The sequence below is a fragment of the Maniola jurtina genome, chromosome 24, assembly GCF_905333055.1.
Source record: "Maniola jurtina chromosome 24, ilManJurt1.1, whole genome shotgun sequence".
In the NCBI taxonomy this organism is placed as follows: domain Eukaryota; kingdom Metazoa; phylum Arthropoda; class Insecta; order Lepidoptera; family Nymphalidae; genus Maniola; species Maniola jurtina.
Window position 1 is genome coordinate 8,767,240 of NC_060052.1, and position 26,698 is coordinate 8,793,937.

General features: G+C 38.5%; 2 protein-coding genes and 1 long non-coding RNA gene across 6 annotated transcripts in view; 1 reads left to right on the forward strand and 2 right to left on the reverse strand.

The window, feature by feature from the left end:
* Positions 1–817: 817 nt before the first annotated feature.
* Positions 818–12,832, reverse strand: LOC123877847. The gene is made up of 2 exons (XR_006798690.1): positions 12,796–12,832; positions 818–1,180 (listed from the first exon to the last, which is right to left on the reverse strand). It is a non-coding gene; the product is annotated as an uncharacterized LOC123877847 (long non-coding RNA).
* LOC123877838 (aminopeptidase N-like) overlaps positions 5,094–26,698 on the forward strand; it is a 31,524-nt gene continuing 9,919 nt past the window's right edge. For 2 of the 4 annotated variants that reach the window (XM_045924750.1, XM_045924747.1), the window contains exons 1-7: positions 5,094–5,139; positions 15,182–15,350; positions 22,368–22,642; positions 23,507–23,665; positions 24,635–24,682; positions 25,300–25,462; positions 26,380–26,592. In XM_045924750.1, the coding sequence (XP_045780706.1) occupies positions 15,189–15,350; positions 22,368–22,642; positions 23,507–23,665; positions 24,635–24,682; positions 25,300–25,462; positions 26,380–26,592 (1,020 nt within the window). In that variant the 5' untranslated portion in view covers positions 5,094–5,139; positions 15,182–15,188. Of the gene's footprint in view, positions 5,140–8,826; positions 8,941–11,858; positions 11,941–15,181; positions 15,351–22,367; positions 22,643–23,506; positions 23,666–24,634; positions 24,683–25,299; positions 25,463–26,379; positions 26,593–26,698 lie in introns of those variants that run through there. The other 2 variants (XM_045924748.1, XM_045924749.1) reach the window with 2 other exon arrangements.
* Positions 22,954–26,698, reverse strand: part of LOC123877841 (shootin-1-like) — a 28,775-nt gene continuing 25,030 nt past the window's right edge. Inside the window, exon 11 of the mRNA XM_045924756.1 lies at positions 22,954–22,990. The gene's annotated coding sequence lies outside the window, so the exon portion shown is untranslated. The remainder of the gene's footprint in view (positions 22,991–26,698) is intronic.

Below are 26,698 nucleotides of genomic sequence, written 5' to 3' on the forward strand. Positions count from 1 at the left end.
ACTATTAAATAAAAATTAAGAACAGTACAAATTGTACTTTTATTTTGTCACAATCTAGAGCAGCGGTAGACGTTTTAGTTAACATATTGTAACATGGTGTTAAATTTATGAACATCAAAAATGTTAAGTATTGGCATAGCTTGAGAAACTATCAAAAGTGTCTTTAAAAACACTTAAACATGCGTTAAATTGCAGAATTTAACCTTTAATGAGAAGTGTGACATGTTAATGAGAAGTGTGAGATATTAAATTTTTCACAGTATGCGAAACTATTCAAGTGTTAACGTTAATGATAATGAAATCTAAGATTAACGTAAACGTCAAATATCGCTCTTTCCATCTGGAATGTTAATTTTTGTAACAGCCATGGAATACTGATTAAAATCTTAACATTGGCGTTAAATTGTTAAATCTCTTGATGGGAAATGCCTGGAATGTCAAAAAAAATCACAGTTGTGTACATTAAGTATTATAATATTATTATGTCATTTGTGATGACGTTTAACATTGATGATAAATAATGAAATTTGTCGGCTTATAAAACGTTTGGATGTTAAATTTCCGTACGCTCATGAAAAAAATTCACGTTTACTTTATAATGGATTTTAACATTGGATGTAATGGATTCAAAAAACATATTCTGAGATGTTAAAATATTCGCACGATCATGAAAAAGTTCACGTTTACCTTGTAATGGATTTTAACATTGATGTTAAACTATGTAGTTCAACCGTTTCTAAAACGTCTGGGATGTTAAATTATGGCACGGTCATATGAATATTATGTTAATTTGCGGTACTGTTTTTTCGCAGTATGAGAAAATCAAAAAAATCGTTCATTTATTGTCATGCATTTATGAATATATCATTTTTTTTACGTTTACCAATTTTTTTTTCTGGAATGTGTTCAATGCAAAAATTATTTAAGTTTTCTGGAGAAGTCCGTAATATATTGTGTTATTTTACATTTAGGACGACTTGTATCAACCTTTTAAATGTGTTAAGTTAATTTTTCTATCTCTATCCTTCCGTTGATTTTTTAACGTCTGTTAAAAAAGCGTCCAAACAAAATACGTATTTCCAAGTATATGTTCACACGTTAACGCTTTTTAGGGTTCCTTACCTCAAAAGGAAAAACGGAACCCTTATATGATCACTTTGTTGTCTGTCTGTCAAGAAACCTACTACTAAAGGTACTTCCCGTTGACCTAGAATCATGAAATTTGGCAGGTAGGTAGGTCTTATAGCACAAGTACAGGAATAAATCTGAAAACCGCGAATTTGTGGTTACATCATTTAAAGAAAAATTTAAATGTGTTTTAATTTTCAAAGTAAGATAACTATTCCAAGTGGGGTATCCTATGAAAGGGCTTTACCTGTACATTCTAAAACAGATTTTTATTTGTGTTTTTGATTTATCGTGCAAAATCTTGGAAAAAATACCCGAGTACGGAACCCTCAGTGCGCGAGTCTGACTCGCACTTGGCCGGTTTTTTACATGTGAACAGATACTTGATACTTTTTAACGGACGTTAAAAAAGCTCTCATGTAAATGAGGCCCAGGAATGAGGTGTCTGGCTCATTGCCGACGGTCTAGCGTTCTTCGACCGTCGTGGTCTACGCGGATTGTAGAACTCTCGACCGTTGGCTATGGAATAGATACCTTATGCATGTATCATACAATCAAAGACAGTTGATATACATATTACATTATTGTAATATATAATCCGGTATAGTACGATAATGGTCTAGGAGCCGGCGCGTGCCAGACATTCGTCATTTTATAAAAGCTGAAAGTTTCTCTGCGTATTATCCTCAACACAGGGAGGAACGATCAGCGACTATGAAGTTTGGATCATGGTAGTTTGGGAGATTTAACAGGTAATAAAGGTGTAAAAAATCTTACGTCAAAGTATGAAGTAAATTTTTTTATATTTTCTCCAGAATAGTATTAGAAATCACGTCATGCATTGCCAGACACTTTGACGTAATATTTTGTACACCTTCATTACCTGTTATCTCCCAAAGCCACCATGATCCAAACTTCATAGTCGCTGATCGTTCCTCCCTGTGTTGGGGACAATACGCAGAGAAACTTTCAGTTTTTATAAAGTAGCGAAGGTCTGGCACGCGCTGGCTCTCTGTATAATGTACGAGATTTTAAACTTCGACTTTTTTTTAATTAGTAAGATTCATCAGAGTGACTTGTAAAGTTATTATTACGGATATGTTATTAATTTCGTCCGTTTTTCCTTAGTTTGCTTAAAACATTAACAATCCCCAGATTTTTTTATTTTTAATAGTTATTTTCTTGTTGTCCATTGTGTCAAGTCCAAAATGATACAGCTTTGCCTATATCAAAATGAAATCGTCAACAAACAGACAGACACAATTCGCATTTATATATTTTTACAATTAATAACATGTCCGTAAGTACATAAAAAATAATGATTTTTGAAGTCGGTTCTGCATAGAACATTTTTTTCTCATAAGTAGCCCTAGCACGAGTACCTATTCGATTACGAAATTCGATATCGAATAATGTACACGTACATCTATGACCCTATCGAAAAATTTGTAAAAGTAAAGTTGGTGGTACAAAATGTTACCGAAACTCAGAAAAACATCAAAATTTTATTTTTAGGAGGTCGACACTTGGAATGGGAAAGAAAAAATTGGTTCTAGAAGATCCTTTTTCAAAAATTACTAATAATAATAGGAATAGGTTAAGTTTTGTTATTAAAAATAGATTAAGGTCGGTATAGATGTGCGACTATGTGCAATCTTTCCCAAAAAATCAAATGGATGTTTTGAATATGTTTTGAAAATCGTGTACCTACAAAATGTTCGATTTACAATAAAGTATAGAAGTATTAAATTATGTCTTTCATTTTATCACATAAAATCTTATACTTAAGGTCCACCGTTGAGGAGCTGCCGAACAAAACGGTGTACACCATGCACACAGAATACTTATAAGGCTGACATACAGAAATATGCCTGTAAAAAAAGATTAAAAAAACTTATGGTTTTTTTTCAATCCAGACGTTTTTGGCCCATTGGTTACAAAGAACTCATGTCCAATATTTTATAACGACCGAGTATTCTCGTGTCTGTCAGAATAATTTTTACAGATATTTTTCATCTAAGACTTAGGTACTTATAGTGCGCGACTGGTTGAGATGGCAACCGGGGTGGAGACGCCTAACGTAATGATTACATACTCTTTGGAGACGCCCCACACATCCGCACGCCAACCCGCTGCGGGTGACATGCATCCGCATGTGCGGTCGTCCTGCCTGTCGCATACTATAGTTCGTTTGGGTACTAAGGTATGCTCTAGGTATTTTTAACCCCGACCCAAAAAGAGGGGTGTTATTTTTAATTTATTTAAGTGACGTGTGTATCTGTCTGTGGCATCGTAGTTCCTAAACTAATGAACCGATTTTAATTTAGTTTTTTTAACGGTTAAAGGAGCGGACTGAAATCCAAACGGTCGGCGGTTCAATACATATCTATGGTTCAAACCTCACCCATTCCACTTTGTCGTACCTACTCCTAGCACAAGCTGTACTCTTATTTGGAGGGGAAAGGGGGAAAATCAGTTATCATGTTAACGGTAATCAAACCCGGCACTTTGAGTGTTTTTGACCCCCGACCCAAAAAGTATGTGTGAATCTGTCTGTTGCATCGTAGCTCTAAAACTAATGAACCGATTTTAATTTAGTTTTTTGTTTGAAAGATGGCTTGATCGGGTGTTCTTAGCTATAATCCAAGAAAATCGGTTCAGCCGTTTGAAAGTTATCAGCTCTTTCCTAGTTACTGTATGTAACCTTCACTTGTCGAGGGTGTTATAAATTTTTAATTTACACTTGTATTTTATTTAAAGTCTTATGTAAGCTGTAAGCATCTACATTATGTTGATGGTGGCGCAGTGGCAATATGGAAATTTATAATTTCTAAATTGTCTCTGGTCTGGTTTAATTGGAGGCTTCGGCCGTGGCGAGTTACCACCCTGCCGGCAAAGCCGTGACGCTAATTTCGCTCCGGTACGATGCCATGTAGAACTTCCATATTCCTTTCAAATTACCCTGCATCATCTCTCACCACCAGGCGAGTTCACCCTCAAAGGCTAACTTATATCGGAATTTAACGAAAAACTTAACTCTACATCGAGTTTCGTTTTGCAAAACTGTAAAAACTCTTACTAGAAGTAAGGACAGGGTAACCTGTATGCCTGTAAAGGACTTTCGAATTCCTTGTAAATCTGTGACGTAGCTAACTTGTAGACCCGTTTCCGCGCCAGTGAAATGAAACTATTAGTTATGGGCTTATAACCGTTATTTTATTTACAACACACGATATCGTACCGACGTTTCTAAATTGTTAAATATGGTTTTTCAAATTGACTAGGTAAGTACCTACTCAATTCGAAAAACCATATTTTTAGGGTTCCATACCTCAAAAGGAAAAAGGAACCCTGATAGGATCACTTTGTTGTTTATCTGTCTGTCGTGTCTGTCAAGAAACCTATATGGTACTTCCCGTTGCCTTCAGGCCCAGAATGTTGAACTCCTAAAATGATGAACTCTTATAATGTTGAATTTGCAAAATGGTGAGTCCTAAAACGTTAAATTCGCAAAATGTTGAATTTTCGAAATTGCAAAATGAATCCTAAAATGTTAGATTCGCAAAATGTTGAATTTCAATTCCCAAAATGTTGAATTCGCAAAATGTTGAACTTCAATTCCTAAAATGTTGAATCCCTAAATGTTGGATTCGCAAAATGTTGAATTTCAATTCCCAAAATGTTGAATCCCAAAATGTTGAATTTCAATTCCCAAAATGTTGAATTAGGATTCAACATTTTGCAACTCCGAAATTCAATATTATGAGAATTCAACATTTTGAGCCAGAAGGAATTCGATTGCTCGACCTGTCGTGAACCATTTAACCACCCATAACTACTATCAAAGCTCGACTTATTTTTGAGAAATCTTATCGGAACAAAGTGATCGTATCGTACACTTATACAGTGAGAGGCATAATGCTCAGGCAACTTAGGTATTACTTTTAAATTAACAGTCAGTGGTGGAGTGTCGTTCGCGCGTGTCGTGTTGGACATCGTGTTGATTTATAGGTAAGTGGATTCACGTAATTGTTTACGATCATTACCCGTCGCCGGCCCACTACAGAGCACGGGTCTCCTCGAAGAATGAGCAAAGCTGTGCCGCCAAGCGATTTAGCGTTTCGGTACGATGCCGTGTAGAAACCAAAGGGGTATGAATTTAATAACACCTGCCATGCCCCTTCCAGGTTAGCCCGCTTCTATCTTAGACTGCATCATCACTTACCACCAGGTGCGATTGCAGTCAAGGGCTAACTAACTTGTATCTGAAAAAACAAAAGGGGTTTGGTCATAGTCCAGATTTTCACACCTTTGAGAACACTATGCAGAACTCTGAGGCACGCTGGTTTCCTCACGATGTTTTACTTCACCGTTATCGCAGATGATATTTATTTTAGAGTTCCGTACCTCAAAAGGAAAACGGAACCCTTATAGGATCACTTCGTTGTCTGTCTGTCCGTTTGTCGTGTCTGTCAAGAAAACCTATAGTAGAGTACTTCGCGTTGTCCTAGATAGAATCATGAAATTTGACAGGTAGGTAGATCTCATAGCATAAGTAAAGAAAAAAGTCCGACAACCATGAATTTGTGGTTACATCACAAAAAAAATTAAAATGTGTTCATGAACAAATAATTAATATTTTCAACTTTCAAAGTAAGATAACTATACCAAGTGGGGTATCATATGAAAGTGTTTTACCTGTACATTCTAAAACAGATTTTTATTTGTTTTTATGCATAATAGTTTTTGATTTATCGTGCCAAATGTCGGAAAAATATCCGACTACGGAACCCTCGGTGCGCGTCGGGCTCGCACTTGGACGGTTTTTTATTTAGATACAAGTTAGCCCTTGACTGCAATCTCACCTTGTGGTAAGTGATGATGCAGTCATTAAAATATGACTTCAAAAGAAAAATAAAACTGGCCAAAAACACAATTTTTAGTTGCCCCACTGTACTATAATAATTGCTATGCCCAGTTAAAATTCTACTGTTTGCTAAGTTATTACACAGATCGCGAGCAATTGACTCAAAATCGGTCCAGGCGTCTTTGAGTAATCGCGGGAACATACATAAAAAACAAGTGTAAATTAAAAATTTATAAAACCCCCGACAAGTGAAGGTTACAGTAATAAATAGAAAAGAGCTGATAACTTTCAGCGGCTGAACTGATTTTCTTGGATTATAGCTAAGGACACTCGATCAAGCCACCTTTCAAACAAAAAAAAAACTAAATTAAAATCGGTTCATTAGTTTAGGAGCTACGATGCCACAGACAGATACACAGACAGACACGTCAAACTTATAACACTCCTCTTTTTTGGGTCGGGGGTTAAAAAAAAAGAAAAAAAAAGATTTCGACGAATTGGGAACCTCCTCGTTTTTTGAAGTCGGTTAAAAAGGCTAAATCCATGCAGACGAAGACGCGCGTCATATTCTAGTAGTTAGTAGTGTCGTGCAGCTCATAGAGGTATAAAAGTACTGCCTACCCTAGTTGTAATAACTCGACACTTATTTTCCACTATCTGACACCCGCGACTTCGTCCGCGTGGATTTAGGTTTTTGAAATCCCGTGGGAACTCTTTGATTTTCCGGGATAAAAAGTAGCCTATGTGCTAATCCAAGATATTATCTATCTTCATTCTTAATTTCAATCAAATCCGTCCAGTGGTTTTTGCGTGAAGAAGTAACAAACATACACACACACATACAAACTTTCGCCTTTATAATATTAGTGTGATTAGTGTGATCATAACCTGTCAGAAAATAAGTTCATATCTTAATGCTTACCCTGGCTTTAAACCCTTGGCACGCCACTGATAGTTACGCACCTAGGTTATTCTACAGTGCGTGCGTGCGTGCCTATTTAATAATTAATATTCAATAACATACACGTGTCATATCGATCGCCAACGGTCGATTATCTGCAGGTTCTACATATTTGAATACCTAACGCTATACCTACTGCCTATTGATTAGGTATTCTTGGACGCGACTACTACCATGACCTCTTTTTCTTACTTTTTATTATGTGTCCGTTACCTAGATTTAGACTTTTTCATTTATTCTAAACTAAGTACCGAGGTACTTAGTTAAACAGGACTAGCAGCTGATGCCCGCGAATTCGTTCGCGTGGATGTAGTTTTTTAAAAATCCCGTGGGAACTCTTTGATTTTCCGGGATAAAAAGTAGCTTATGTGCTAATCCAGGGTATAATCTATCTCCATTCTAAATTTCAGCCCAATCCGTCCAGCAGTTTTTGCGTGAAGGAGTAACAAACATACACACACACACATCGCACAAACTTTCGCCTTAACTTTCTGTGTATCTGTCTGTGGCATCGTAGCTTCAAACTAATGAACCGATTTTAATTTAGTTTTTTTTGTTCGGAAGGTGGCTTAATCGAGAGTGTCCTTAGCTATAATCCAAGAAAATCGGTTCAGCCGTTTGAAAGTTATCAGCTTTTTTCTAGTTACTGTAACCTTCACTTGTCGGGGGTGTTATAAATTTTTAATTTACACTTTTCATCAATGCACTAGAAACAGAAAGGTCGCTTCTATAGCGCTTAGAAAACATTTTAATCAATTTATTAACAAAGTGGTTTCGATTTTATAACAGCTTTGTCTGCGCGGAAGTAGGTTGGTATTGCATCATGGGAGAAAGTAAAACACCCACGAATACTACGCTATATTCATACCTACTGTCCGTACTAATATTATAAATGCGAAAGTGTTTGTCCTGTTCACGGCCCGTCAGTTAAACCGACTTTGACGAAAGGTAGAAAACTTACATCGGAGTCAGACATAGTAGGTACGTAGGCTACTTTTATCTCGGAGTATCAAAAAGTTCTAATGGCATTAAAAAACTGGCCAAGTGCGAGTCAGACTCGCGCAAAGTGGGTTCCGTACTCGGGTATATTTACCGACATTTTGCACGATAAATCAAAGATTATTCTGCATAAAAATCTGTTTTAGAATGTACAGGTAAAGCCATTTCATATTTTGTACCTCACTTGGTTTTATAGTTATCTTACTTTGAAAATTTAAAATACTATTTGTTCATGACTACATTTTACCCTATAGGTTACCCTGTATATCGTCGTCTTAGAGTGAAAACGTCGGGACTCGGGAATGCATTTTTGCTCTTTATTTTATTGCGTTTCTAGGAAGAAAACCTCGCAACGCACATCCTGATCTGACTAATTTGTTCATTCGATACTCCTAACGCCATCTATGACATTAAATGAGAAACTCGTAAATACTCGCTTCTAATTTTACAGCACGCAGTTTTTTCTTCCTCCTGAAAAGTTACTTCTTTTACACTTACGAGGTTTTCACTCTAAGCCGTCGATATATACCCTATCCTATAGTATATTTACCCTATAGGTAAGACAGACACGACGGACGGATGGACGGACGGACGGGCAGACAGACAGACAACAAAGTGATCCTATAAGGGTTCCGTTTTTCCTTTTGAGGTACGGAACCCTAGAAATCCCACGAGATTTATGACAAATACTTCCGCTAAACTTAGCACAGTTAAGCTATTTACCACTTTAGTGTTGTTGGTTTTAGTCCACTCGGACGAAGTCGCGGGCATAAGCCAGTTCAATTAATAGAATTGTTTTGATTACGTAATTAATCGAACTGAATGAAATTAATGAAATCAGTCGCATTGTCAAAGTTGCCAAACGGTTGCCAACTAGATTTGCCAAACGATTGTGTACAAAACACAAAATGGTTTTGAACTTTAAATTGATTTTTAACAGTGAAAGTTAGTGTTTTTTGGTATGGTGCACTAGTTTTTTGTCCAGGTAGGTATGGACTAAGGGCCCGTGATGGCAGTGAGTCCCAGATCTTTGTTACTTTCATAGTTATTTTATAAAAGCTTGTTGAGGGTTCTTCTCAGATTTGGGCGCGTTTGGAACCCTCGTAGCTTTAGTTTTAAGTTTACTTAATTAATTTTCACCTCTATATCATCTTGCAAATTACGATTACAATAAAGCCTCGATAACTCAACGGTTATAGGAGCGGACTGAATTCCGAATGGTCGGCGGTCGGCGGTGGGCACGACAATAGTGCAACCCTACCCGTTGCACTATTGTCGTGCCCACTCCTGGCACAAGCTTTACTATATTATGAAGTTTGGATCAGTTCACAGGGATCGCAGGCTCTTTTTAACCCCCGACCTAAAAAGAGGGGTGTTATAAGTTTGACGTGTGTATCTGTGTATCTATCTGTGGCATCGTAGCTCCTAAACTGGACTGATGGACTGATTTTTTTATTTGAAAGGTGGCTTGATGTTCTTAGCTATAATCCAAGAAAATCGGTTCAGCCGTTTGAAAGTTATCAGCTCTTTTCTTGTTTTCTTATAAAGGTTTTTGTGTCGGGGTTTTTTTAAATTTTAAGTTAGTCTCCTAGTTGTTAATAGTTTTTCAATACTTTCAAGTAGGCACCTAAACATGTCTTAGTAGGTATATGGGTAAGGTAGGATATAATATAAGATACTAAGCTATATATGTATAGGTATTCAATAATGCGCCCAGTAGTCCACAACAATAGTAGTGGCCACTGCCAAACCGGCACAATATTTTTGTTTCAATATTCGTGGCGTAAGCAATAAAAAATGTTAATTCTTAAAACCTAAATAGATTTTCCTGCTATGAATAACAAGAAAAGAAAAAAATGTTTGTCGAACAACAACAATATGATCTCACAACTATTTTTTTCCTTATAATAACTACCTACCTACTTATATGACTACTTACTACTTACGTAAAATAAATAATTAACTAAGTTTAAGTACTTATAGAAACTTACCTTGTTCGCTTACTAATAGTACCTACGCGACGGACATAGGCTACTTTTTATCCCGGAAAATCAAAGAGTTCCCACGGGATTCCCAAAAACCCATCCGCTTAAGCGATTTGTATGTTTGGTACCGAGGTAGCTTGCGTCCCTGTAATTGATATAGACAAATTTTTATCCCGGAAAATCAAACAGTTCCCACGGGATCTTTAAAAACCTAAATCCACGCGGACGAAGTCGCGGGCATCCTCTAGTACGTAATAAATGGAGTCCACATGCGGGCGCCCACTTTACTTGATATTAATAAATATCTGGATGCAAATTTCTAAAATCGTTATACTGGATCTGGAATGTATTTAACATTTTAATTGTTAAGGCCTGTATACACGTCGTTCACCATTATTGACACCCTTAAGGACCAATCCCCGTAGTTTAAAAGCTACAGTGCACCTTTGACTGGCCACTCCCTCGCTATTGGCTGAAATGCTTGTCGCAGCAAGAGTATCATAAATTCAGCCAATCAAAACAATTGAGATTGTATTATTAATGACCAGCCGATGCGCGCGACTTCGCCCGCGTGGATTTAGGTTTTTCGAAATCCCGTGGGAACTCTTTGATTTTCCGGGGTAAAAAGTACCTTATGTGCTAATCCAGGATATTATCTATCTCCATTCTAAATTTCAGCCCAATCCGTCCAGTACTTTTTGCGTGAAGGAGTAACAAACATACACACACACAAATAATAATAATAGTTTATTTTCAGGCAATTTTTTTTTTTTTTACACCCATTTCTTAAATATAAAATAAAATAAAATAAAATAGAATAGAATACAAGAGTAAAATAAAAATTATTTACGGTTGTTGCCACGATGTACGGCAAGCCAGTACTTCGGTATGCGATTTTCAGGACACTCAGAGCATACCCTGAGGATCTCGTTCTGAGAATTGCGGATGCGGAACCAGAAAGCCGCAACCCGAGATCTAATAATCGCGAAATAATCGGGCACTTTGGCGTCAGCAAACATGCCCGACGCGCTGCAGTATTTAGGCAGTTTCATCAGAATACGGTATGCGTTATTATACTGCACTCTGATGCTGCTACGTGCACTTGCGGTGCAGTTGACCCAAAGCTGACACGTGTAAAAGCATTGACAATATGCTCTAAACAGTGTCAGCTTCGCCTCAGAACTACACCGCGCAAATCTGCGTGCGAGCATGTTGCACCGAACAGACAAAGCCCTTCTTTCTCGTTCCATGTCTTGGTTATCACGTAGATCCTCAGTTAAAATATGCCCCAGATACCTGAATTGCGCCACCCTTTCTACAGGAACTCCATCTCAGAAAACCAACGGGATCCTCTCCGGGCCCTTGCCTGCACGGAAAACCATCATCTGCGTCTTTTTAACATTATATTTAAGGCCGTGATCTCTAGCATATTGTTCACAGATGTTGAGTAGTCGTCTAAGACCCCTGATTGAGGGACTTAGAAGTACCATATCGTCAGCATAGCTGATATTGTTAATGCACGTTGTACCTATGTGGCAACCTACTCTAGTATTTCTAAGTCCCTCAATCAGATCATTAACATAAATGCTGAAGAGGTCCGGAGAGGTCAATCCTCCTTGACGCACGCCGCATTCTAATCTATAATCATTAGAGCCGGCGTCGCCCCATTTCACAAAATTCACAAACTTTCGCCTTTATTAAATTAGTGTGATGTGATTAGTGTGATAGTGTGATTAGTGTGAAGTGTGATTAGTGTGATGGTCAATGGTCGTCCATGTCTTCGTGTTTATAAAGTCCAACTCACTGAATAGATATAGGTACCTACTTATTACATAACCCGTTGTGTATAACAGCCTTAACAACAACAGTTTAACATGTAAATAAAATGTGTGTGACGCATTTCGGATCGCCATTTACTTACAAGTCAGAGAAGTAAAGGTTTATTTTTGCTTCTCAAAGAGAAAATTAGTTTTTGAACACACCTCGAAGTGAAGGGTCAGGTAAATATTATATAATTATTATTCTTTACTTAATTCATGATCTCAAGTCTCAACCATGATCTCAATCCATCGTCGCGCCGGCCCACTACTGAGAACGAGTCTCCTTTCAGAATAAGAAGGGCTTAGGCTGAAGTAGATACACCACGCTGGCCAAGTGTGGATTGGCATACTTCATACTAGTGGCGTGCTGGCCGTCATACTATTATACTTCACACTAATCCATACTATACTATAATATTATAAATGCGAAAGTGTGTTTGTTTGTCTATCTGCCTGTCTGTCTATCTGTCTGTCTGTCTGTCTGCTACGTTTTCACGGTCCAACCGCTGAACCGATTTTAATGTTTGGTACAGACTTGGGATACATCCCGGGGAAGGACATAGGCTACTTTTTATCCCGGAAAATCAAAGAGTTCCTACGGGATTTAAAAACCGATATCCACGCGGGCGAAGCCGCGGGCATCCTCTAGTAGACTATAGAACTCTCATGTATGCCGGTTTCCTCAAGATATTTTCCTTCACCGTTAAAACTAGTAATATTAAATTGTTTAAAACGCACATTTAACTCCAAAAAACCGGTCAAGTGCGAGTTGGACTTGCACACGAAGGGTTCCGTAGGGTTCCGTACCATCGTACAAAATATTTTAACATTGTTATTTGCAACTCTGAACAACAGCGCCATCTTTATGTGATTTAGTAAATTATTTTTTTCGTGTTTTGCTATAAGGTTGGGCGACTTCGTTCCCGTGATTTTTAGGGTTCCGTACCTCAAAAGGAAAAACGGAACCCTTATAGGATCTTCGTTGTCTATCTGTCTGTCTGTCTGTCTGTCTGTCCGTCGTGTCTGTCAAGAAACCTATAGGGTACTTCCCGTTAACCTAGAATCATGAAATTTGGCTTATTGCACAAGTACAGGAATAAATCTGAAAACCGCGATTTTGTAGTTACATCATTAAAAAAAAATTAAAACATGTTTCAATTTTCAAAGTAAGATAACTATACTAAATGGGGTATCATATGAAAGGGCTTTACCTGTACATTCTAAAACAGATTTTTATATATTTTTATGTATAATAGTTTTTGATTTATCGTGAAAAATGTTGGAAAAACACCCGAGTACGGAACCCTCAGTGCGCAAGTCTGACTCGCACTTGGCTGGTTTTTCTACCATGTCGGTATACCTAGTTCGCGAAAAACCTACGGGGGATACCGGAAACGTAGAAATTTCAAAGCAATGCAAAAATGCAACCTTGTTAAATGACAAGGTTGCATTCTAAATCTAAATAAATTTGCAAAAATGCAACCTTGTCATTTAGATTTTCATCCACGACTTAACAAATGTTGTTTTTAACAGTGTCTTGTCTCGTTTTGTGATCACTGTACAGAACCTTAAAAACCAGAGTGAATGTAAAAACTCTCATAGGTGGGCATGCCTATTAATTTTTCACGGTCATTGCCATTTAACCTCCATAACCTTTCAAGGATAAACCATGATACCTAGCCACAGATCCCCCACCTAGCACGGATTACTTAATAACGTAGATATAACAAGCATCGTAGGGATTTCTGGATCGTCTGGGAGGCTTCGGCTGTGGCTATTTACCACCTTACTGGCAAATATGCCACCGCATAGTAACCGATTACGGGTTTGTATAGGTGTAAATGTAAAATTCATTCACCCCGGTCTCTCTCAGGATGAGGTGCGGTTAGAGAGTGACACTCTCCGTCATCTGTGTAAACATCACTATTTTAGGTTCCACCCGCCAACGTTCTCACTTCGATAAGCGGGCTCTTAAGACTTAAGCTGCCACACCCCTTCCAAGTTATTCCGCTTCGATCAAGATCCCCAAAACAATCAGTTTTTTATTAATATCCTTTTTTGATTACAATAATATTAATATTACCTACCTACTTCTGTTAACCACAAGTTTACTTTAGAATATCCATACTGTAAATGCGAAAGTGTGTCTGTCTGTCTGTCTGCTACCTTTTCACGGCCGAACAGTTTAACTGATTTTGACGAAATTTGGTGCAGACTTAGCTTATATCCCGGGGATGGACAAAGACTACTTTTTATCCTGGAAAATCAATGAGTTCCCACGGGATTCCTAAAGATCTATCCGCTTATCCAATTTGTATGGATACCGAGGTAGCTTGTGTCCCTGTAATTGACACAGATAACTTTTTATCCCGGAAAATTAAACAGTTCCTACAGGATCCTTAAAAACTTACATCCACGCGGACGAAGTCGCGGGCATCCTCTAGTAATAATAAATACATCGTAAGGTATTCAGGTAAGTAGGTAGTACCTAGGTACTTATCGCATAACTATCCTATCAGTGTGAGTTTTCCTGAAAACTATTAAGTATTATGGCTAACTTCGAGTTATCTTATCACCTTATTAAACTTAGGTATTGTAAGTATTTACTCGATAATTTAGTCCGCGTACCCGCGTACGTCCATGTGAGGTTTTTTTTAAATTCAGATACAAGTTAGCCCTTGACTGCAATCTCACTTGGTGGTAGGTGGTGACAAACCCTGTGCCAGGAGTGGGTACGACAATAGTGCAACGGGTGGGGTTTGAACCGCCGACCTTTCGGAACTCAGTCCGCTCCTCAACCGTTGATCTATCGTGGCTCATATGTATCTTAGACAGTCTTCCTGCCTCGCTACAATAACATTGCTATTGACAATCATCAGAATTGATATAACGCACTTTTTTAACCCCCGACCCAAAAAGAGAGGTGTTATAAGTTTGACGTGTGTATCTGTGTATCTGTCTGTGGCATCGTGGCGCCTAAACGAATGAACCGATTTTAATTCGACCGAATTTAATTATGTCGTCGAAATTCCATCTACACGCACGAAACGTTTTGGGTCTTCATTCCTCATACGCATGGCTAAGGTTTGGAATACTCTCCCGCGATCTGTGTTTCCTACCAATTACAATCCGGGTATCTTTAAAACAAGAGTGAATAGGCACCTTCTAGGTAAACGCGTCCCATCTTAGACCACATCATCACTTTCCATCAGGTGTGATTGTGGTCAAGCGCTTACCTATAGTGAATAAAAAAAAAAATTAGTTATTTTTGATTGAAAAGTGGCTTGCTCGAAAGTGTTCTCAGCTATAATCCAAAAAATCGGTTCAGCTGTTTGAAAGTTATCAGCTCTTTTCTGGTTACTGTAACCTTCACTTGTCGGGGGTGTTATAAATTTTTAATTTTCACTTGTCCTTGTTGCAGCTGAGCAATGGGGTGGGCAACGTGTGTATGGCTGCTGGCAGTCCTCCAGCTGAGCTGTGCTGGCTACCTGCTGCCCGGTGACGTCACGCCTGCACACTACGACGTGCGCCTCATCTACGACATCGACCCACACACCAACTTCAGCTTCTTCGGTGTTGTTGATATCCTGGTATGTGGAACTTCTAGGCCGGGGGTATAGGCACTTATACAGCTGAGTTATGCTGGGTGACGTCATACCTGCACACGTCGCTCAACAACTCACTACGACATCGACCCACACACCAACTTCAGCTTCTTCGGTGTTGTTGATATCCTGGTATGTGGAACTTCTAGGCCGGGGGTATAGGCACTTATACAGCTGAGTTATGCTGGGTGACGTCATACCTGCACACGTCGCTCAACAACTCACTACGACATCGACCCACACACCAACTTCAGCTTCTTCGGTGTTGTTGATATCCTGGTATGTGGATACTAGCTGATGCCCGCGACTTCGTTCGCGTGGATGTAGTTTTTTAAAAATCCCGTGGGAACTCTTTAATTTTCCGGGATAAAAAGTAGCCTATGTGCTAATCCAGAGTATAATCTATCTCCGTTCTAAATTTCAGCCCAATCCGTCCGTAGTTTTTGCGTGAAGGAGAAACAAACACACACACACACACACACACACACACACACACACACACACACACACACACACACACATTCGCCTTTACTATAATATTAGTGTGATTCTAGTCTGGGTGTATGATGGCATCAACTTTAAAAACTCCTTCGATATTGTTGATATCGTTCTGTATATGGCAGCTGTACAGCTGAGCTTGAGTACCTACCGCCAAATGAAGTCACATCAACCAACACAATTTCAGCTTCTTCGGTGTTGTTGATATACCTGGACTTTTCTAGTCACAGGCTTATTAAAAACCTAAATCTACGCGGGCGAAGCTGCGGGCATCAGCTAGTAATAAATAAAATCAATCCATTCGTAAACTGTTGATAAATTACTTAGCAACCATCAGCTTTTTTTTGTTAGTTCTGCATTTTTGACAAATAACGACATTGCTGTAACATTCAGATGGAATAAGTACATAGTACGCGACTGGTTGTGATGGCAATTGGGGTGGGGACGTCCCTCCCCAGCCTCCACACACTACCGTCCACAGCCTCCGCGCTAACACAGTGCGGAATAGCACGGGTGACGTGTGGGTCTGCGAAGGGTCCCCCCCGCCTCATATCCTGATTGTCATCTGGACCTGTCGCGCACTAGATTGACCGTTAAAGGTTGTGACGTGTATTTAACTCATCGCGTATTAATAGACCATCACACTATATCACACTAATATTATAAAGGCGAAAGTTTGTATGTGTGTGTGTGTGTGTGTTTGTGTGTATGTTTGTTACTCCTTCACGCAAAAACTACTGGACGGATTTGGCTGAAATTCGGAATGGAGATAGATAATATCCTGGATTAGCACATAGGCTACTTTTTATCCCGGAAAACCAAAGAGTTCCCACGGGATTTCAAAAAACACGCGAACGAAGTTGCGGGTATCAGCTAGTAATATTATAAAGGAGAAAGATTGTATGTGTGTGTGTGTATGTTTGTTACTCCTTCACGCAAAAACTACTGGACGGATTGGGCTGAAATTTAGAATGGAGATAGATTATACCCTGGATTAGCACATAGGCTACTTTTTATCCCGGAAAATCAAAGAGTTCCCACGGGAATTTTAAAAAACCTACATCCACGCGAACGAAATCGCGGGCATCAGCTAGGTAGTAATAATAATATATCGGTTAGATAGTAAATACCCGTTACCCTTGATACATTTTCCTGCTCACAACATCAAGCTATGAGTCACTTTTGATCCTGACATTTAATTCCGTGTAATCTGGTTTCAGAGCGTAACTTCTTTACAACCTTTACCTACATGTCGATTTGAGCACGCATTATTAGTACTGCAATCATATTATGGGGTATTGCGATACAAAATACGCGCGTGAAAAAAATCTGTCATTTGATACCTCGTGGTACCTACGGTGTTGCGTCAGTTAAGTATTTTGTGAGGGAATGGGTATAATCTTTTATAACAAAATTCCTCAGCCAATTTTGGATTTGCCTTTACACAGGTTCAAAAAATCTATTAAAAATATGCTCCTGAGAAAAGCGTATTATACTATCGAAGATTATGTAAATGATAAAAAAGCGTGGATTTGACCTGCAATTCGCTCCAACAATGTGCAGGAATTCAATTGCTTTTATACATGGCATAATATTGTATATCAAATCTTTGGAAAGAGCAACCGCCGAGTTTCTTGCTGGTTCTTCTCGGTAGGAAAGGCATTCCGAAACAGTGGTAGATGCTTTTGACGATTCAAAAGAACTTGTAAAAGTCTAATTGAATAAAAATAATTTGAATTTGAATTTGCGCAGTATGGAGTTGTATGGCGCCACAGAACACCCCAGAACCTGTTGATTTGATGAGCAGAGCGTGGAATTGAGCTTGTGATGGATGCACGGGTTATTCGAAATAAACACTTTTATTGACCAGTCTCAAATTATATTATATTAATTAAAAAGATACAGAGAGCGCCCGACATGATTGGAGGGCGAAACCAAAGAGAGCAAGAAAGCATAGAGAACTTTCAGTGATAACATTAACATGTATTGTCCATGGATATAAAGCCGTATATAGACTTTCCAACAGAACCTTCATACAAGGTAAACTAAACGGGTGCTTGAATCACATACGCCAGTGATCACCAACCATTAGGGGGTGCTCTGTGTATGGCGCTCACCGCATTCGCAGTGCGTGCTAGGTAAAATTCCGTACGCGGAAAATAAACCGCGCGGATGTAAAACGCTGTGTGGGAAGCCTAAGATTTAAGAATAAGAAATCCTCTGAGTACGGTCTACCTTGGACTTGGCAGATAGATAGGTACTAGAATAGGTACTAGATACGTGTTAACGTACTTAAAGAGGTCGTAAGGTCGTAATAATGAGATTGTTATGCGCGCTGCATCGAGGCAATGCTACTTTGAAGGTTTTCTACTCGGTCAAGCGTTACTTATTATTATTGCTTAGTTTTTTGCCCCTTTTATGTCACAGCAAAGCAGAGGCACATTACAGGATAGCTGTTTTAGTTATTGCCTCAAAAAATCGTCAAATTCTTTTCACAAGGAACCAAAAGCTTAATTTGCTATAATCCGCCAAATCAAAGAAATGTGTATGGTGCAACATGCAGCCTTGGACGAATAAATACTCCATGCAGCATGCAACATGCACTGCCCGCCCTGCCACTGATAAACATGCAGGAAAAGCCAGCCACCAAGCAAGGCATACACACCACCACTACACCACGCAGCACCACACAAATTCCAAAACCAGTCGACGCACGTTTCGCAGATGTAGACCTTACAATGCCTAATTGCAAAGTGACGAACGTTTTTCTTGAATTTCTTTTTGAATAAAGTAAGAATTTAATATGTTGTGTAAAATGTCATGATACTGAAATCAAAAGGAAAAGTTGCACGTCGATTCCCGAAAACCTGCATCAATCATAATTACGATCGCAATTGTTGTGATTGGCTGAATTTATGGTATTCTTGTTGCAACAATGCATTGTAGCCAATAGTGAGCGAGCGTCAACCAATCAGAGGTGATTGCGATTGTGACATTGTAGCTGTCATTCAACCAATCGAGCACCTGACTGAATGATCTATCCAACACGCAGCTCAAGCTAATGTCGGATCGGGCTGAAAGACATGCACGTAGATCATCCAATGCGCTAAGAAAGAATTTTTAACCCCCAACCCAAAAATAGGGGTGTTATAAGTTTTAAAAGTTTTAAGTTTGACTTGACTAAATAAACTAAATGACTCCTAAAGTTTGACGTGACTAATGAAATAAATTTATTTATTTATTTATTGAAAAGGTACACAAAACAGGTTGTTACTAAAAATGGTCCAAACAAAAAAACAAAAGATCCTAATCTAAGTGACAACCCCTAATAGGTGTACACAGCAATACTATACCTAAATAAAATATACATTACACAAGATATACACAGAATTTTTAAAATGAAGGCTTAATAGAAATTTACAATAATATTTACAATATAAAGTGGTTTACTACATGATTGACTCCTAAATGACTAAATGACTCCTAAACTAATGAACCGATTTTAATTTAGTTTTTTTTTTGTTTGAAAGGTGGCTTGATCGAGTGTTCTTAGGTATAATACAAGAAAATAGGTTCAGCCGTTTGAAAGTTATCAGCTCTTTTCTAGTTACTGTAACCTTCACTTGTCGGGGGTGTTATAGATTTTTAATTTACACTTGTTGAAAATTAAAGAAGTTTGAAGTAGCCCATCTCGTCGCATTCGCGGGCATAACTCATAAGCCCTTAGCTTATAATTACCTGTGTCTATTCATTTCAACCTGGCCATGATTATAAAGTAATGCTTAAAACCAAGTACATTATTGTTTATGTACAAAGTAAGGTCTTAGTACAATGTAAGGTCTTTATGGTAAATAGGTAATTCTAAATCGATGTAGGTACCTATAGAAAATGAGTGTCTATCACACGGCCGTTTTTCCCCTGCGGTCTGCGGTCAAGGATCATAAACACGACGTTTATTCACGCTCGCAGCTCATAAACTCATTGCCCAGTTGGGTGCATTGTTGTTTTGCATTGTATTGTAATGTCGCCCACGGCTGTTGCCCAAAAACGTGTTGTGACACTATTTTATAATGCAATAAATCCGCCGAGTGCGAGTCGGACTCGCACAAGAAGGGTTCCGTACCATCACATCACACTAATATTATAAAGGAGAAAGTTTGTATGTGTGTGTGTGTGTGTGTATGTTTGTTACTCCTTCACGCAAAAACTACTGGACGGATTGAGCTGAAATATAGAATGGAGATAGATTATACCCTGGATTAGCACATAGGCTACTTTTTATCCCGGAAAATCAAAGAGTTCCCACGGGCATTTTAACAAACCTACATCCACGCGAACGAAGTCGAGGGTATCAGCTAGTCATGCAATAAATAAGGTTTTTTTTTTCAAATTTTCATGGCGGTCATTATGAATTTTCGAAAAACACACTATTAAAACTGAAAAGCGTGTCAGTCTGTTAGGTAACTTTCACGGCCCATCCGCTTAACCGATTTTGATGGAATTTGGTACAGGGATAGCTTGCATCTCGGAGATGGACACTAGTTTTTATCCCAGAAAATGAAAGAGTTTCCACAGAATTTTTCCCAAATTAAAACCCCACGCTGACGAAGTCGCGAACTATCTAGTGCTTGATATATTTTGCTATCGACCTCTTGTTATATCTATTTTGTAAGCTGTGACTAATCTTACTTTTATCTGTTTTTGTATTCCTGTGTTGTTGAGAAAGGTCGTCGTACTTTTTTGAGCACTTTTCAAATAAATATGTCCCAGTAATATTTATTCAAATTTAAAAAACTTTTTCGGAAACTTTATAGTGTGGAGGATATCAAGAAAAAATCAAAAGGATGTTTAAATGTCGCGCATGACCAAAAATTCTAAAGAAATAAAGTACATAACATAATATCTGAGTTTGGCAGAAATAATGTATTGTTATTGCACCATTGTATACAATTTTGGTGTAGCTAATTTATTGACCGAGCGAAGCGAGGTCTCTGACTCTACTCGAGTGGAATTTCACTTGTCCGTCCGTTCGTCCGTCTGACACAGCCTTATAACTTCTGAATTACTGAACGTAATTACAGTATATGTCAAAAACCGCTACATATTAGAAACTGAAACTTGCGTATAATTTCAGCCGTCCGTCCGTCCGTCTGTCCGTCAGCGCGCTGAATTTCATGAACTGTAGAGGTTAGGATAGAGAGTTGAAATTTTCACCGTGTGGATTTCTTTTGCCGCTATAACAATAAAAATAATAAAACACCATGATGGCCAATTTCAAAATGACCACCATACAAATTAAAAATAGGTAGTGTCAGGTAAATATACCTTGTACAATGGTAAGGAACCCTTCGCGTGCGAATCCGACTCGCAATTGACTGGGTTTTTAACCCCCGATCCAAAAAGAGGGGTGTTATAAGTTTGACGTGTGTATCTGTGTGTCTGTGTATCTGGGTATCTGTGTATCTGTCTGTAGCATCGTAGCTCCTAAACTAATGAGCCGATTTTAATTTTGTTTTTTTTTTTGTTTTAAGGGTGGCTTGATCGAGAGTGTTCTTAGCCATAATCCAAGAAAATCGGTTCAGCCGTTTGAAAGTTATCAGCTCCTTTTTAGTTATTACTGTAACCTTCACTTGTCGGGGGTGTTATAAATTTTTGATTTACACTTGTCGGTAGGCTCTAGCCAACATTTTGAAATTGGATATGTCGTCATAACTCTAATAAAAATGTTTCTTTTTAACCCCCGACCCAAAAAGAGGGGTGTTATAAGTTTGACGTGTGTATCTGTGTATCTGTGTGTCTGTGTATCTGGGTATCTGTGTATCTGTCTGTGGCATCGTAGCTCCTAAACTAATGAGCCGATTTTAATTTAGTTTTTTTGTTTGTTTGAAGGGTGGCTTGATCGAGAGTATTCTTAGCCATAATCCAAGAAAATCGGTTCAGCCGTTTGAAAGTTATCAGCTCTTTTCTGGTTACTGTAACCTTCACTTGTCGGGGGTGTTATAAATTTTTGCTTTGCACTTGTCGGTAGGCTCTAGCCAACATTTTGAAATTGGATATGTCGTCATAACTCTAATAAAAATGTTTCTTTTTAACCCCCGACCCAAAAAGAGGGGTGTTATAAGTTTGACGTGTGTATCTGTGTGTCTGTGTATCTGTGTATCTGTGTATCTGTCTGTGGCATCGTAGCGCCTAAACGAATGAACCGATTTTAATTTAGTTTTTTTTGTTTGAAATGTGGCTTGATCGAGAGTGTTTTTAGCTATAATCTAAAAAAATTGGTTCAGCCGTTTAAGAGTTATCAGCTCTTTTCTAGTTTTCTTGTAGAAAAGAAGGTTAGATAACCGTTAGGTTCATAATATTATGTCAATAGACAAATGTCAAGCTGTCAAGATGGACGTTGTCTAAATACATAATTATTTATTTGAAAATGATGTTTTGGAAAACTCAAATACTTTGGATCGTCGGGGGTGTTATAAATTTTTAATTTACACTTGTTGGTTACAGTTGACAGCAAATAAAAACACACCGAAAATCATTCTCCACGCGCAAGATTTCGAAATAACCGGAGATAAAGTCACTGTCACCAGCGACAGCGGCCCCGTCACCGTCACTGAAGTGAAACTGAACGATACCTACAACTTCCTCACCATCTCATTGGAGAAGGAGTTGGAGAAGAATGCTAACTATACGCTCACAATACCCTTCTTTGGTAACCTGGTCAAGGGGCTGGATGGCGCTTACATCAGTTCTTTTATTAATAAAAAGAACCAGCAGACTGAGTAAGTATTATGTAATCTATATATTTCTATACATCTTCTTATCGAAGATTATGTAAATGATAAAAAAGCATGGATTTGACTCGCTCCAGCAATGCGCGGGACAGCAATTGCTTATTGTATAGTATGGAATATCATTGTTAATTGAACAATTGAAAAGAGCAACCGCCGAGTTTCTTGCTGGTTCTTCTTGGTAGGAACGGCATTTCGAACCAGTGGTAAATTATTTGACGATTCAAAAGCACTTGTAAAAGTTTATTCGAATAAAATCTATTCTATTCTATTCTACATATATGTAGAAAAAGCTTACTGAGTGACTGACTGATCTATCAACGTACAGCTCAAAGTACTAGACGGATCGGGCTGAAAGGCATGCAAATAGCTATTATGACATAAACATCCGCTAAGGGGGTAAAATAGGGTTTTGAAATTGTTTTTGTTTTGTTTTTGTTTATTAAGCACACAATACAGATAATGACAATAATAATACAATATTACAATAAAGCCATGAAAAAAAAAACTAGCCACTCTCCAAAAAAAAGTGTGTACATATGCAGTCAATAACATAATGGACGTGTCGCTTAGAACAGCTATACACAAAAAACTAAAATTTTAGAAAACTAGAAAACAGAACTAAACAATACCAAATTCGTAGACATTAGCTATCACCTATAAAAATACTTGTTCTGACTGACTGACTGACAATCTCCCTGTCGCGGTAATGAGCGCTTGGTCTAAAAAAGTAGTTACCGTATCAGCCCTTTTGACAACTACAATGTTATACACAGAATCACTCTCCCACTAGGTATTTTCTAACCTACATTTGCAACAAGAGTATGAAATGTCAATTGCTTTTATTTCTTCCAGGTACTTGGTGACGACTCAGTTCGAGGCCATATCAGCCCGCAAGGCCTTCCCGTGCTTCGACGAGCCGCTGTATAAGGCGACCTTTTCACTGAATGTAGCTCACAATAAAGAATACACCGCCATATCCAACATGCCACTGGCTACCTCTTCCAATGAAAAGTACGTACATACGACCTAGTCCCAGGCCATACCAGCGCACAAAGCCTTTCTTTGCTTCGACGAGCTGCTATACAAGGCGAAAGTTCAAAGTTATTGTTCAAGCCCAGTAGTAACATTTCAAGACTTTATCTTTTAACAAGTGTACCTAAATTAAAAATTTATAACACCCCCGACAAGTGAAGGTTACAGTAACTAGAAAATAGCTGATAACTTTCAAACGGCTGAATCGATTTTCTTGGATTATAGCTAAGAACACTCTCGATCAAGCCACCTTTCAAACAAAAAAATAAATTAAATCGGTTCATTCGTTTAGGCGCTACGATGCCACAGACAGATACACAGATACACACGTCAAACTTATAACACCCCTCTTTTTGGGTCGGGGGTTAAAAATGGTGCCAATGGGATCTAAGTATTTCTAAAGACTTCTATTAACGTACCACTTCAGAAAAAAAATGGGTTTATTTGGACTTCTATGAACGTACCACTTCTGAAATCAAGAAAAATTGGGTTTATTATTGATGTAACTTTTCACTGAACGTAACTCACTCACAACAAAGAGTAGGTCATCCAACATGCTGCCTAGCTACCTACTTAGCTAAAGAGCCAAGTTTAGTTATAACAACTTCTTCTTCTTCTTCTAGAATCTAGTGCTATCTTGTCGGAGGTTGGCAATCATTAAGGCTAACTGGATTTTGTTCACCGCTTCTCTAAACAGTGACCTTGTACTCATGTTAAACCACTGGCGAAGTTATAACAACAGTCAATATTAATTTGTGAACAATATGGAGAACTCACAGGCATGCAGGTTTCCTCACGATGTTTTCCTTCACCGCTAAAGCAAGTAACAATTGCGTGAAACGCACATAACCTAAAAGTTAGAGACGTACACCCTGAATCGAAAGCTCACCGCTTAAAAAAAATTAAAAACGAAGTGAAATTTATTTTAACCAATTTATCCTGTTTCAGTTCACTGGAACAACACTGGCCTTGGGAAACTATTGCAAAGGCGTTCAAGTAAGTTATTCAAAGTTTTTTCGAAAACATTTAAAGTCAGTTTAGTGTAAAAGTACATGTAAAAGACTTTCTGAAGAACTGAAATTTTATGAAAAGGTAACAACCCTCCATAATATCCTACATCTGTGTTCAGTCTCTTTTTAACTGGCCTAAATAAATGGCCGAAATTCCTACTCCTTTTACGTGATAACCCCTGCCCTCATTTCGAAGTTTTCGCTCCCAAAGTTTTTCTTTCCTTCAGGTTGTTTCAGGAATCTAAATATATAAAAGGTGACTGACTGACTGACAGACTGATATATCAACGCATAGCGCAAACTATTGGACAGATTCGGCTGAAATTTGGCATGCAGATAGCTATTATTACCTAGACATCAAAATCATTTATTCAAAGTAGGTAGGTAGTATAAATTGTACACCTTTTGATAGAATTGTTAGATTTGCAGGATGATAATCTAAAGTTATGAGGGTTCTAAACGCACCCAGATCTGAGAAGAGCCCACAACAAACTCAGCTAAGAAAGAGTTTTTGAAAATTCAACCTTTAAAGGGGTGAAATAGGGTTTTGTAAATTATGTAGTCCGAAGTCTTGGGTATAATTTAGTTAATTATAATTTCTAGAAAAGAAAAATCTGCCTTTGTCTGGGACCAATTCAAACAGTCGGTGCCAATGTCAACATACCTGGTGGCGTATGTCGTGTCGAAGTTCTCTTACGTGGAGAGTCCCCAGGAACTCTCTCACACCAAGTTCAAGATCTGGGCCCGGAGTGATGCTGTCAATCAGGTATGCGTTAACCAGATTTTCTTATCAACAAGGAACAACCAGGTTCATCATGGTTTACCCATCGTCGGCTCACTACAGAGCCCAAAGTCAAAGTCAAATTCAAAATCATATAGGTACCTACAATTGTACTTACTCCTTTTGGTGGTCGGAATTGTTTTTGTACGATATAGTGGTGATAATTACGTTAGGTACTTAAAACTAAAGCTACGAGGGTTCCAAACGCGCCCCTAAAGCTCTTGGGATTAATTTTCGATTTATCAATGATTAATCAATATTATTATCATAATCTCAACTCCAAGTCATATCCCCGGCTCACTACTGAGAACGGATCTCCTCTCAGAATGAGAAGGGTTTTGGTCACAGCCTACCAAGGCCAAGTGCAGATTGGCAAACATCACTCACCTTTGAGATCATTATGGTATGGTACTCTCAGGTATGCAGGTTTCCTCACGATGTTTTCCTTGACCGTTAAAGCAAGTGATATTTAAGTAATTGCTTAAAACTCCAAAAAGTTAGAGGTGTGTGCATCAAACCCCGACCTGCCAAATAGGAGGCACTACGTCGTATTTAATTGCATTCACCGCCCGCCCTCTCACTACTAAACATGCAGGAAAAGCAAGCTTCCAAGCCAGCAATATACACCACTACCACACAACACCACACAAATCTTCTAAAACACACTTAATCACTTAAATGTACGTTTAACTCCGACACTAGAGCATCCTTAAAGAGGTATTGTAGACTCTACTATGACTAGCACAATTTGTAAAGTAACTTGCGCAACTGCAAATTAACTTGCAAAGTGAGTTCCACAAATGCAAAGTATTGTTGACGACTCACACAATTAAATTATCAATTAACCAAACCTTAACCAATTGAGAAATGCCCCAAAATTGAATAAAATATCTTTCTTTCAGACAGCCTACGCAGCGCAGGTCGGCCCAAAAGTTCTCTCCTATTTCGAGAAATGGTTCAACGTGTCCTTCCCACTGCCCAAGCAGGACATGATAGCCATCCCGGACTTCGCGGCCGGCGCCATGGAGAACTGGGGGCTCATCACCTACAGGGAAACTGCCTTGCTGTACGACAACAAAGAGTCTTCCTTCTTGAACAAGGAGAGGATTGCTGAGGTGAGGATAACACAAGATAAAGATAAGAGGTTTTCTTGCTTTTGTGATGTGTTCCTTTTTAAGTCCTTTGGGTCGGGGGCCCAAAAAGAGGGGTGTTATAAGTTTC